At 35.8% G+C, this 14842-nt stretch overlaps 1 protein-coding gene across 2 annotated transcripts in view; it reads left to right on the top strand.

The window, feature by feature from the left end:
* The window catches only part of LOC115242063, a 74244-nt gene that overhangs the window by 41236 nt on the left and 18166 nt on the right, over nt 1-14842 (top strand). The window contains exon 5 of one of the 2 annotated variants that reach the window (XM_029818094.1): nt 11136-11355. In XM_029818094.1, coding sequence (XP_029673954.1) covers nt 11136-11355 — 220 coding nt within the window. The remainder of the gene's footprint in view (nt 1-11135; nt 11356-14842) is intronic. The other variant, XM_029818095.1, reaches the window with a different exon arrangement.

Here is a 14842-nt window from a genome sequence, read left to right as displayed (position 1 = left end):
GGAAAACGCAAAAGCCATGTTTCTTATATCATCTTCGATCGAGTATAGTCAGTTAGACTGTCTGCTGATGTGCATGAAAGCGAAAGAGATGTGAGACAAACTCAACAATATACATGAACAAAAATCGGCCACAAACAAATTAATGTTAACGCAAAAATTTCATGCCTACAAAATGGCCGCGAGTGATTCGATAGTGCAGCACGTGGCCAGAATACAGAATATGGCAAGACAATTAACGGACATTGGCGAAGTCGTGTCGGATGTGGTCGTGATGGCAAAGATATTGGCAAGCTTGCCGTCGAAGTACAATGCTTTCCAAACTGCTTGGGACAGCGTGAATCCTGTTAACCAGACACTAGAAAACCTGCAAGAAAGACTTATGAAAGAAGAAAATCGGCTAGCTGCAGATGACGATGCCACGAGTGCGTTTACCGCCATGAGTCTTGGCGCGAACCGGAAGTCAACATCTAGTAATAAAAATGGCGAAAGATCTAAAATTGACAAGAAAGAGATCGAATGCTATTACTGTAAGAAGAAAGGTCATTTTGCTCGTGAATGCCGCAAGAAGAAGCAAAATCAAAAATCAGAAATGACTGGAAACGAGTCACGTGAAGTCTCCAACATCACGTTGTGCCTTTGTTGCAACATCCTCGCCAAGTCTCGATCAACGGAGCGGGAAGAAAAATCAAAGCGCGCTGCCCACCTATTGAAGAAATAAAGAAACTCCTGAATCGAGATGTACGTGATGTCTGGTTCACCGACAGCGGGGCTTCCCAGCATATGACCAACCGACGGGACTGGTTTAGTGAATTTCGCGTGTGTAGTGGCGACATTGTTTTCGGCGATGACGGTATTTGCGAAACGCAAGGTGTCGGTACAATCATAATAAACAAGTTCGTAAACGGCGTATGGAGCGAATCGCGTATCGAGGACGTACTATATGTTCCTAAAATTTAGAAAAACCTTTTTTCGGTCGGCGTGTGTGCATCTAAAGGTTTTCAAATGTGTTTTGAAGAGAAAAGTGTCTCGATTGAACGCGATGGCAAATTGTTTGCTCTTGGTACAATGCAATAGAACAGAATTTACCGAATGTTCTTCGAAGTGAAGACTGCTCGGGTCAAAGAAGAAGCCAACATATCCACGACAAATCTAAGAGTGTGGCATAAACGTCTTGGACATGTGAACAAGCGTACGTTGCGTGAAATGACCGAAAAAGGTGTCGTCCAGGGAGTAAAACTAACGGATGTCAACGATTTTTTTACGAAGCCTGTCAAATCGGTAAATCACATCGACTTCCGTTCAAGAAATACGAAGATGTCAAAGTTACACAACCCGGTGAATTTATACACACCGATGTGTGTGGACCATTCTCAACTGAATCGCTAAAAGGAAAAAGATTTTTTATAACTTTCAAGGACGACATGTCAAATTTCCGCCATGTCTATTTTTTGAAACACAAGTCAGACGTGTTAGAATGTTTCAAAGAATACGAGAGGATGGTAGAAAACAAGTTTGGACGTCCCATGAAAGTGCTACGGTCGGACAATGGTCGGGAATACTGCAATAGTGACATGAAGCAATATTTGGCATCTCGAGGAATTCGTATGGAGAACACCGCGCCGTACACTCCCGAACAGAACGCGAGATCGGAACGTGACAATAGAACAATAGTGGAAAGCGCAAGAACAATGATTCACGCAAAGAATCTTCCATTGTCGTTGTGGGCAGAGGCAGTCAACGCGGCAATATACGTGCTAAATAGAACGACGTCTAGCAGAAACTCAAATGCAACGCCGTACGAAATCTGGGTTGGAAAGAAGCCAAGCTTGTCTCACCTCAGGATCTTTGGGTACGAAACCTACTTACACATCAATAAGCAGTTCAGACAGAAATTTGATCCAAAAGCAAAAAAGGTACTGTTAGTAGGGTACCAAGGAGATTCGGCAAATTACCGGCTTTATGATCCAAAGACAAGGAGTGTTTCAGTATCAAGAGACGTCGTTTTCAATGAAAAAACTCAAGGAGAAGAACTGTCGACAGGAGAGACTCCTGTGGACAAAATAACTTTCCCTCAAGAAGAATACGAAGAAGTTCTTGCAAATGAACCAGTTGCAGAAGAAGTACCAGACGATTCAATCCAGGAAAAAGCAGGAGCTGGTGGCAATCCGCAGCCAGCAGTTGAACAGAGAAACCTCAGGGATCGAAGCACAATTCGAACACCTGCCAGATATGCTTGTATTGCTGAGTGCAATGTTCCAGTCACATATCAAGAAGCCGTTAACGGTCCAGACAGAGAAGAGTGGATAACAGCAATTAAAGAGATGGAAGCTCACGAGGTAAATAAAACCTGGAACATTGTACCAAAAACTGAAGACAGAAAACTTATAGATTCAAAATGGGTTTTTAAAGTTCTACGAGACACATCTGGAAATATTTGTCGATATAAGGCACGATTGTGTGCCAGAGGCTTTAAACAGCAACAAGGAGTGGATTATGCAGAAACGTTTGCCCCAGTCGTTAGATACGACTCTCTGCGAGTTCTACTGGCCACAGTCACAGAGAAAGATTTAGAACTCGTGCAATTCGACGTTAAAACGGCATTTCTCTACGGTGAGCTGAAAGAAGAAATATACATGGAAATTCCCGAGGACCTTTTCATCGGTGAAGAAAAGAAGAAAGGAGTGATGTGCAAGTTAGTGAAGTCGCTTTATGGTTTAAAGCAAGCGCCCAGGTGTTGGAACCAAAAATTTACTGATTACCTAAAACAGTTTAATTTAAAAGAATCCCAAGCTGACAAGTGCATTTTTCACGGTAGTGTTAGCGGAAGTGAAGTGTACCTGGCGCTCTTCGTAGATGACGGGCTTATTGCTGCAGAGTCACGCGAGGCTTTTAACTCAGTAATTGAACTGTTTGAGAAGTCGTTTAATATTACCGTAAGCGATCCGAAAATCTTTGTCGGGCTTCAAATAAAAAGAGGCCGTGTAAATAAAACGATGTTTCTGCATCAATAAGCGTATGTTAAAAGTATTATTAAGAAATTTAAGATGAACGATGCCAAAGCTAATAGTGTACCTGCAGATCCAAATACGATTCTAAGTCCGGTAGAATTAAGCGAAAACGGTTTGTCAAAAGTGCCTTATCGAGAGGCAGTTGGCTCCCTTATGTTCCTGTCAGTCGTATCGCGACCTGATATCGCATACGCGGTTAATGTTGTGAGTAGACATTTAAGCAAACATAATAATTGTCACTGGCTGGCTGTGAAAAGAATATTTATATATTTAATAGACACATCCGATCTAGGTATAGAATACAGAAGCGGCGGGAGTAAGTTAGAGCTTATCGGTTATTCAGACGCAGACTATGCAAACGACGTAGAAACTTGGAGGTCAACAACTGGATATATGTTTAGTCTCGCGAATGGTATAGTAACTTGGTCCTCTAAGAGGCAAAAATCGATCGCTCAGAGCACAACCGAATCCGAATACGTAGCAGCAGCAGAGGCTGCAAAAGAAGCTGTATGGTTAAGAAATTTGTTGAGTGATATCGGATGTCCATGCAAAAATCCAACTATAATAAACATTGACAATTAGAGTGCTATAAAATTAATAAAGAATCCGGAATTTCATAGACGTACTAAGCACATAGACGTCCGATATCATTATATGCGTGAAAAAGTTGAAGATGGTGAATTATGCGCAGAGTATGTATCTACCGAACTGCAGTTAGCAGACATCTTTACCAAAGCATTACCGCCAGTACATTTCAAAACCTTGTGTTCAAACTTAGGATTAATATATCCCAAGAAGCACTCAAACGGCGGGAGTGTTGAAATATAAGTTTATCGCGCTTATGCCGGATGTGCGTTTCCATGTAAGCGGTATAGAAGCGCGTGCTTTTCTCTCGTTCTCTTTTCCGGCGTACTACCCTAGAGTACAGAAGTGTGTGCAATAAAGTATTTTTATAAACGAATATCGTCAGTTTACTCTCCAAACTCTCTTAATATCCTGTTCTCATTTTACGTATTTCGCAACAATATTATTACCTGATATTATATTCCTTCTCCTTTTTTCCTTTTGTCTAACTCTTTTTCCATGTCTTTTGTTTATTGTTCCTCTTCTTTAATCTTAAATAAAACTTCTTTCTTTCTCTTCCTTCTCTCTCTTCCTCTCTCTCTCTCTCTCTCTCTTTTATTCGTCTTTTCTTCTTCCTCTTTCTTTTCTCTCTATATTAACTTAATTTAATATATTCACAAATAAATATCAATATATTATGACATTTAATACTAATCACTCATGAAATGTCACCGAACTGTCACCAAACTGTCGAACTAACCCGATAACATTCGTTCGACCGCATTCGATTCACATCATCGACCATCAATCAGACACGCATTTTTAAATATTCTTTAAATATATTTATACTACGAATATTTACTAACCCCGCTCACGATGTACAAAGTGTCACCGAACTGTCACCGAACTGTCACACCAAACTGTCAAACACCGAACTAAACTCGATAAAACTTTCACACCTCTCATCGACGCATCATCGACCGCCAATCAGACACGTAAAATGGCAACAATAGATTCGATTAATGCGACTCAAAAACATACTTCAGACGTTACACGAATTTTTTTATTATGGATGGATCTGTATCTTCGAAACGTTACTCTAAAGGCCATGGCATATAAAAAAACTTAAGCAGTAAGACTTAAGACGTAAGTGAATTGACCAATCACGATCAAACAGTAAGGCAGCCATGTTGAAACGTAAGCAACGCTGGAAATTCCGTATGGATGAAATTCTTAAGTCTTAAGTCTTACTGCTTAAGTTTTTTTGTGTGCCATGGCCTTTATGCATATAGTTGACTCTCCGTAGGCTTGTTAAATTATTTGTAATCTTTCTGTTGGCAACTTCTTTAACTTAACGCAGAATTTAATGTTGGCGCATTATCAAGCGTTCCTTCCATTATACCGATTTTTAAACAAAATTTTGTAACACTTCGTGTGACTGTATTTCATTAACTATTAAACCAAATAATTAAAAACTTGCATCATGTGTTGAGTATTGAGTTGTGAATAACTCCTAAAATGGCAGCACAAACGGATCAAACGTTTGGAAATGCGAAGCGAGTCTCGAAACTTAATTGTTCGACAGTGTATACATGATGATTTAGAAATACTTGTATAAACTTTGGAGATGAGTTCTCCACACATAAGAAAAAAATATCATATACATATATGTCCGGAAATGTCTGGTTTATGAGTTATAATCGAAAGATTACAGCGACAAAAACATTTTTTTAAATATTACTGTCCGTGCATGTACTTTGGTATATTTCAAACTTTTAAGTTTTACCTATTCTTCTTTCCCCGGCGTACTAATCTTCCACGTTTCGGTACTCGAGAATATCATTATCAAAATTATATTGCTGAATTTTTATTTAAAAGACTTTATACTTTTGATAAGCGTATTGATGTTTTTTTTTAAATAATGCGCAGATTATATCCAATAAATAATTAATTCAACATACTTATGTTTTATTTTTGAACACTCTATATATGTAAAAACGTGTTTATTTCAGTTTATATGTGTAGTATACGTAAGACTATTTCTGTAAATTAACTTAAATATCCAGTTTTTCATTGTCAGACTATGTATAAATCTTGATTTTTACAAATTTTTGTTTGTTAATAACTTTTTAATAAGCAACGAGCGACGATTAAATTAGAAGAAAAAGTTACTCACAATTATGTCCTTGATAACATATGTCAAGGTCAAGGTCATTGGGGCTGGGTCCCCTATTCGCTATATTTACCAATATAAGTTTGTGACTTAAACAATAAACAAACATACAGGGTGCGGCGCCAAAATCCGGACAAATGAAAGATTATTTTCAAACATAATTTTTATTGCAAAAACGGAAAAGTACACAAATTTTTTTTTACTGAATTGTTTGTAAGATCATAAAGAACACATTTACTCAATATATCCTCCCCCTGCTTGAATGACTGCCTCCATTCTCGGTCTGAAGCGTTCGCAGGCCCGTTTTAATGCGTCACGGTCCATATCGGCGAATGTCGCTTCAATATCGGCTCTCAATGATGCGACGTTTGGATGTCTGGTCTTGTTGGTGACCCTTTCAACCACGCTCCATACATAGAAGTCCAAAGGATTTAAATCTGGGCTGTTGGGAGGCCAGAATTCTTTGGACCAAAACATGTCGACGTTGTCGGACAACCAATTTTGAACCAAATGACTTGTGTGGGCGGGCGCACCGTCCTGCTGGAAAACATACGGCTTTCCAGACGACACAGTTTCCATCCACGGCTTCACTACATTTGTCAGAACACGCAAATAAACATCTTTTGTGAGCGCCCAGCGCGAACACTTTCGATAATCGCGGCTCTTCGTTATACTCCGCACTTGGTTTCAACGTTGCGACTGTTTCAAGGTTATGACTGTTTAGTACATGCGTCAAGCTATTTGGACGCCAATCGCGATCTCTACAAGTGGTACAGAACGGCGGGAAATTCAAATTGAATTTTGTCCGGATTTTGGCGCCGCACCATGTATAAGTGGAAAATTATTGTATTTTAATCTTGAACCAAAAAATGGAACAAATACATAAGTTATTCACTCTTTTTACGCACTCTTTTTTAAATGCTTAAAAATTATTAATAATAATTAACTAATATTATCAATAATAATAAAATAATAATAATTAAGGGATTATGCTTAGTCAGAAGGTCAAAAAAGATGAACTTTTAGGAATTTTTTTTGAAAAAGCGTATGCATGTTTTTTTACAAAAGAGTCTATATTCAAAAAGGTTACGTTTGACAAGTTACAGTAAAATTTTGATGCAAAAGTATTAATTTATAACAAAGTTATAGCCGATGTCCGAGAAGCCTTTATTCCAAAAGCGTTTTGCGGTGACCATTGCTGTTTGGAATTGGGTTATTTGCAATCAAAAATTCGAAAAAATTTAGTTAATATATTAGTTTATTTAGTCTTTAACCGTTCCCTGTTACAAAAAATTAATCTGCGACAAAATGGCGGCCGCTTAAAGTGAAATTATTAATTTTTGTAAAAAAGAACGCTCATTTTTCGTAAAATAAAACTACGCATTAGAAAAAAATCCTTCGTTCAAAGAATAGATTTTTATGTTTAAAAAAAGCTTGCAAAAGTTGAAATAGATTGATGCAACGGTTTTCGAGATATTTTGGTCACCGACTTTGAAAATGTTATCTTGAAAAAAACGCGTTTAAAGTTTCAAGTTCAGTTCACAAATAAAAAATTTATTTTTTAGCTTACACAGAATCATCTATTCCAGGCGCATACAGTAGGCCTTCTGCTGCAGCAGTTGCTGCGTTCAAAACATTAATTTGCTTTTGCTGACGACGCATTCTTCCCTCCCGAGTACTCTTTTGTGCGCGACGGTCAGCAATATTTATGCGGGCAGCGTCTTCGTTCTCCGCATATTTATGGAAGTTTGGACTGCAGCTTACTCCGATACATTATAGCATTTTCAGTAATGCTCCTAAGCCTTCATTAAAAACGCAGGCAACGATGTATGCGGCTAATTCGACAGTAATTGAGTCACTTGGGATTATTTTCGGGCTGGTTTTCCAAATAAGTTGGTTGTAACTTTCATTGTTATTTTGAGTGAAACCGCCAACACATCTTTCTAGTAAATTATCTTTACTGAGATCTTTATAAATCGGCTTTATTGCAGTCAAAACATTTGTAGGTAAAGGCTTATAATCGTGTTTAAATGAGACGAGCTCTACATTCGCCGAAGCGCGTTGCCAAGCACACCATGACTCTTTGCCAGTCGGGCATTTGTTATGACGCGGACGCTTATCTGTGGAGCTGTAATGATCATATGTAGTCCATATCGCGTTTTTCATGTTTTCCACTGAGTCACAATGTCGTCGTATCGCTAGGCCATAATACACGGTTAATTTATCGATCATTTTTCCTGTTAGCTTGCCTTTGCCACCGAGCCCTTTTTTTTGCACTCGCGCAGTCGATTCCCTATGCTTTTTTGAACGTGTTCAATACATTCTTTTTTAGTAATGCGAGTATCACCATAAGGAGCAGCATTTATAATACCCGTGTATGTTTTAATCTATAATTAATGTAATTTTTCTCTGAACGTTGAAATATTTCTATGATTGCGTCCATCTCCATTTTACCCGATGACCCTTTGTAATTTGCAGAATATTCTTTTTGATGTGTCTCTAGCCATTCTTTGTATTCTATAGTACCTTCTTTTTTGCTCCAAAATCCACACATTTTACAATGTGAACTTTTTACAAAAATGTTAATCACTTTGCAAATGTAATATCCGATAATAGAAGACGCGCCGAATAAAGAAGTAAATCCGCGCTTTTTCCACTTCCCGTCTCCAAACACAGTTAAATCAGTTGTTTTATCCACGTTTCGTGCTTTACAAGTCTGTGCTATTTCTTCTTTCATGGCATTTTTGAAAAAAATTTTAACAAAGATTTTAATACAATTGTATATTTGTTGTAAAATCATATTGTACGTGCTGTGATAAAAAAACTGCGGCATGTCCATTAAGCCGCAAAATTTTTCAGCACCTTTCAATCCTAAGTCTAGTACCCTTATTGCAAATATAAAACTATTTATTTTATATGAATGTCCAATGAAAGAGCACAAAGGAATATATTGAAGCATGCATTAATCACATAATAATGCGATTTTAAACCCGAGGCCGCACGCGCTTGTGGTTCGAAATTTAATATTTCCATCGCACCGTTTGCATTTAACAAAATTCGAAATTGCAGCAAATACGGTGATGAAATTCAAAATTCTATATTCTATATTATTGTCTTGCCGCACAATAATCTCTGTTTGCATCTTCAATTTTTTCGCAGATGCACTAAAAGTATTTTCGTTATGGTCTGTTTTTGTTTAACTTTCGGTGAACAACAAAGATGAAATGATACCGTGAGCGTTGCGGTCATTAAGTGGAACGGGCCCATGGCGGTTAGCCAATCAGCAAGCGGAACGCCATTGTCGCTTCTCTGATTATATGGGACTCTACCCTAATGCAGTTGCTGCTACGTTCATTAAAGCGCTTCGCGCTATACCTGTAGTGGGATTCAGTAACTTGCTATCGATAGTTTTCGATATCGTTAACTAGCGACAGCCAATGGCAAGGACAATCCTGATAAAAAGCGCAACTATCATAGGCTATCGCTCGCTAACAATACGCTCGACAACGATAATCGTCGCTAAGACGTTAGAGAATCCCGCTACTGCGCGGAGCACTTCAATGAACGTGTACTTCAAGTTGTATATCTCCAACAAATTTCAGCGGATTAACTTGAAACTATCAGGGAATATTTTTAACATAATGTATTTCAAGAAAATGTGAAAGCTCAAAAATCGAAAATTTGAAAATTTCTGACTAGGCATAACCCCTTAATAATAATTATTATTAATAATAATTTATTATTATTAATGGTAAATGTGCATATTAGGTTACATCTTACCGATGACTTTGACCTTGACATATGTTGTCAAGGACATGACCCTGAGAAATATCTCAAAAACTATAAGAGACTGCCAGTTAAGTTATAAGGAAAAGTTACTCAGGGTTATGTCCTTGACAACATATGTCAAGGTCAAAGTCATCGGTGAGGTGTAACCTAATATTTACCTTAATATTAATTATTAATTAATATTCCATAATGATAAACGAATCACATGCAACTTGTCAAGACACTAAAGATCTTTGCTCTATTGAGAGTTTGAATAATAATGATATAAGAACAAAACGAAATCTCGCAGAGAGAAATATCATTAACAAAAATGATTATTTTTGAGTCTTTTATTTCCCTTCAAAGTTTGTCGATCTAATTTTTTTATACCCTATATATAATGTTATATTATGATTATATATGATAAAAAATGCGCTCCTATAATTCTATTAAAAAAACTTTTTTTGAAACTTTAAATAAATATACAAGAAAATTAAATGTCGAATCTTTGGGAGCGTGTGAGAAATCGATAAACCAACAAAAAAAATCCTTTAAAGATTTGCTCATTTTTATTTTGTTTTGAAGAAAATCACAATAAAAAAAAACAAAAAAATTTTTATTAAAAAAATTAAAACAACATTAAAATTATTAAGTTTATCGAAAAGTACCATGAGATAATAGTTGTAGAGCATGGAATTAAGAAAAGAGAATGAATTAAAATCTTCCTAAAGTAAAATTAGAGGATTGTAAATAAATACACGACAACGCAAGATTATTGTATCCTGTTTACTTTAGTTTATGTACATTCCTGTTATCATTAAGGAAGTAACAATATGAATAAATAAGTAAACTGAAACGAAAAAATGAGAACGTTTTAATTTCACTTTACTTATTTATTTACACTTATTTATTCATGTTGTCACTTCCTTAATAGAATGTAAATATAAACTAAAGTAAACAGGATACAATGATTTCGCATTGTCGCGTATTTATTTACAGTCCTCGAATTTTACTTTAGGAGAATTTTAATTCATTTTCTTTATTTAATTCTTTATTTAATAAAGTATGCACTCCGAAACCAGCGCTGGCTCTAAATTGCCATTTGTACATTAATTAATCTTTATTTAATGCTTTTAACAACTTTTATTTCATGGTACTTTTCGATAAACCTAATAATTTTAACCTAATAGTTTTATTTTATTTAAACCAAATAGTTTTATTTTTTTATTGAATATTTTTTTGTTTCCTTGTTTTGTGATTTTAACAACCAAAACAAAGCAAAAACGAGCAAATTTCTAAAAGACTTTTTTTCTTAAATTATCGATTCCCCACACGCACCCAAAGTTTTGACATTTAAATTCGGGACACTCTGTATATCTCATGCTTTTATTTTTACAAAACATTTATAAATCTTAAAAGATAACATCAATTGTGAAGATGTAATTGGAAAAATTTTGCACATCTTTTGCGCATATACTTGTACTCTATGTATATTGCAAGAAATATTTTGTCGCACAAGCTATTGTTTTAGCTATTGATTTAGCTATTGATAACAAGCGAAAAAGCAGTTGCAAAAAACTAAATTTGAATCTATTCTCATCTAGTGCGATATAAAATTTCAGAGCTCGCTGGCGAGAAAATCGCACCATCTTTAATACACCTAACGCACGATTGATGAACGTTTCGCTATTGAGAGAGAATAAACTTTTACACGCTCAGGAGAGACGTGGTTCAAGGGCGAGCGTACGGATCCCATCAAGGCAACCCTCGATGGCTTCCTTAAGAGCCAACTCGCCAAATGCTTCACAAGGTGCGAAATACTTTCACTACTCACAGCACAGAGTAAGCCGTACAGATTTTTATTCACTTACTAAGGCCCATTCTACAATAAGTCATATGTCGTTAGTCGTAAGCAAATTGATCAATCACAGTCGAATATTCTCGGAATAATCGACTGTCGTTAGTCAATTTGCTTACGACTAACCACATACAATTTATTGTAGAACGGGCCTAAGCAAGCAACTTACTACACAAAGTCCCGTTCAATAGAGCAAGTAACTTTTTTGTTTGTTTCGAAACATTTCCAGTGAGACATGCTTTTACATGCTTGATAGGAAATAATAGCATACCTCGTATTCTTTTGTTTTGCTTTGATTTCTCAAAGATCGCTTCTTACCAAGCATCTGATTTTACTGTCATAGTAGCAAAATATTACAACTTCTGTGATTATGTAAGTATTGAGAATAGGATCTACGTTCATATGACATTTTTTACTTAGAATGCTTTCATTCTACAATAAGTAAAAAATGCCATATGATATATATATAAGAATTATTTACTTTATCTACCTATATATCTACTTTTATAAAGAAGAACTTTTTTTATGCTTCTTAATGCGGAATCTTTCCAAACTTTACGCATGTATAGTCGCCTCAAGAGCATAGAATGGCGTAGATAAATTGTTAAACAAATCGAGGCTTTATCTCTTTGCCTGCAGTAGGATGCATTGCTAAAATCGTTTCCACGAGTAATTTTTATAATCTTATTATTTTAACCAAAACTCAAAAATATATACTGTTTAAACATTATTATTTTTTATTATTAGTTTTATATCAAAATTAGTGATACATCCTACAAATTGATATACTTTTATATCGATTGATTATTGAATTATCAATCTTTTCTCCTTATTGTTCAATTATTATTCTTTTCTCCTTATTGTTCAAATATTATTGCACATATTATGTATAACCAATAAATATTGGGGGTGATTACGATAATTACGGCCCCCTATTTGAAAGCTCGTTTCTGAAGACATTTTTGACGAGGAACACGGCAAAAACAGTAAAAAAAATTTCCGACCAATAGTTTTCGAGATATATCACTTTAAAGTATTGGACATGATAATAAAACTTTAGGTAAATATGCATATTAGGTTACACCTCACCGATGACTTTAACCTTGACATATGTTGTCAAGGACATGACCCTGAGTAACTTTTCCTTATAACTTAACCGGCGGTCTCTTATAGTTTCTGAGATATTTAAAGTTAACATTTGGGTAATAATATAGAATTGTAAAGTCCTAAAAAACAAGAAACTTTTAGACCCAGATAACCCTGAAGATGCACAATTAATTGCTGAATTATTAGAGAAATCCGATAGCGAAGAAGAAGAAGAAAACGATGAATTCCATTTATATCTTTCAGACATCGAAGAAAACGGAGAATTAATACCAGAAAGCGATTCATTAAATAACAATAACAATACTCTTCCATTTACATCTACATAATTAAACAAACCAGATTATTTATCGATTACCGAGAAAGCTTTAATACATGATCCTTTTACAAGGGGAAGGCACGGGTTGGGAAATTCAGTTTGGGATCAGCCTTCTTGTGATGGTAGTGTACCCTTAGGGTGTAAATATATTACAGTCATAGGGCGCACTATCCAGCCAATTCCGAGAAAAAGCGTCTTAAAGTTTTCCAAGTAGCTTATATATAAGAAAGTTTTCTCACCTGTCAAGCGGCCGTCTGGCTAAGGCGGTAGCGTGTCCGACTCGCATGCCCGTAGTCGCAGGTTCGATCCTTATAACTTGATTTTTTTTTCTTTTTTTTTCGTCCGAATAATCATCCAATAAATATTTTTTTACTTCTAAATAAAAATTTATTCATTTACAAGTTATTTTATTGAAAAAATAGAAATTTTTAACATTTGTCTTTAAACACTCTTTTTAACTTTCTTTTTATTCATCCACAAAATTTTTACAAATTTTTACATTACTTTTCTGACATATTTTTATTTGTAAATATTTATACGATTTTTCAATATAAAGGATATACCTAATACAAAAGATATACACAGTGAACAGGGTGTGTGTGTACAAGAAAGTGTAGGTAAGAGATATTCGTTTCGAGGTAACGGTTTTTACCTGGCCATGTGCAGCTGGTCCCGTAGACAAAAGATATATATCCCAGCCAAGGGGTCGAAACAGGTCGAAACAAGTCGGGAGCGTCTTCGGCAGTTCATTTTTGAACATTGCTGTGATCGGACGTATTCCGTAGTGTCGTGATATAAAGGAAAAAAACGTATTTCGGTGAAAAATGTTGACTAGTGAAGAAATTCCTGGCCCTTCGAAGGTTGAAGAGAAAATTCCTGAAGATTCAATGCACAGCGAAATGTCGAAATTGCGATTGAAGGATGCAGTGGTATATTACGAAGGATTGCTTGCAGAAAATAATTTAATTGCATCGGAATCTTCAGCAACAATTTCTCACGAAGCTATGCTGATAGGAAAAGAACTTTATGAAAATACACTAGAAATGTTGGGCGAGAAAAAGCTTGTGATTGAATAGGAAGTAATTCATAATGATGAAGAGTATGAAGAAATGAGTTTTAAAGAAGTCGAAGAAGATGATTTATCGGACGAGTATGAACCAGAACAAAAAAAAAAGATAGACGGCGGAGTATATTTCTTTTGACTATAAAATAGAAGTCATTAACATAGCCAAAGCACATCCTACGTGGAGTTTGCAAACTTTGCAAAAGAAAGGATGTCGTCGCTTAAAAAAAATTGAGTATTTATCGCGGTGGAAAGAAGCAGTCGAAAAGGGTCGAAAACTTTCGATAAATATTCTGTCATCGATTCCTGGACATACGACCGTTTCGTTGAAACTAGGCAAAGTTATCAACAAGTCACGACCAGAAATTTACAGCAGTGGGCTTTGGCTGCTGCAGAACAATATCCAGATTTTAAATTCAAAGCTTCTGATCGATGGGTGACGAAATTTAAAAAAAGGCACGGAATTCGTCAACGAAAAGTCACCAAATTCGTTTCTCAAAAAGAGGTAGTGACGATTGACGAAACCTTGGCCTCTGCAGAGATCTTTCACGCACAAACTTTGCGTTTGATACCTAATTTCGACGAGGATTATGTCATTAATATCGACCAAACAGGTACGTGGAAAAGCTTTAATTGTAAAAAGTCCAAACATTTTTGGTAAATATGCATATTAGGTTACACCTCATCGATGACTTTGACCTTGACATATGTTGTCAAGGACATAACCCTGAGTAACTTTTCCTTATAACTTAACCGGCGGTCTCTTATAGTTTCTGAAATATTTAAAGTTATGATTTCACAATTTTAATGATTTTTCTATTATAAAATAAAGAAAAATAAAAGTTGTTTACCTTGTATTTACGTAGATCAGACGTGGAAAAAGTGTTTCTTTACATTTCCAGAGACGAAACTTTTTGGATTTTTTTACTTTCCACACAAAGCGAGGTTCAACGCAAACCTATGTGTCTAGTTTTTTTATAGTGGA

Source organism: Formica exsecta, unplaced genomic scaffold (genome assembly GCF_003651465.1).
Source record: "Formica exsecta isolate Colony F162 unplaced genomic scaffold, ASM365146v1 scaffold56, whole genome shotgun sequence".
Classification (NCBI taxonomy): Eukaryota; Metazoa; Arthropoda; class Insecta; order Hymenoptera; family Formicidae; genus Formica; species Formica exsecta.
Note: the sequence above shows the minus strand (reverse complement) of the source record. Positions and strands in the feature narration are given on the sequence as shown.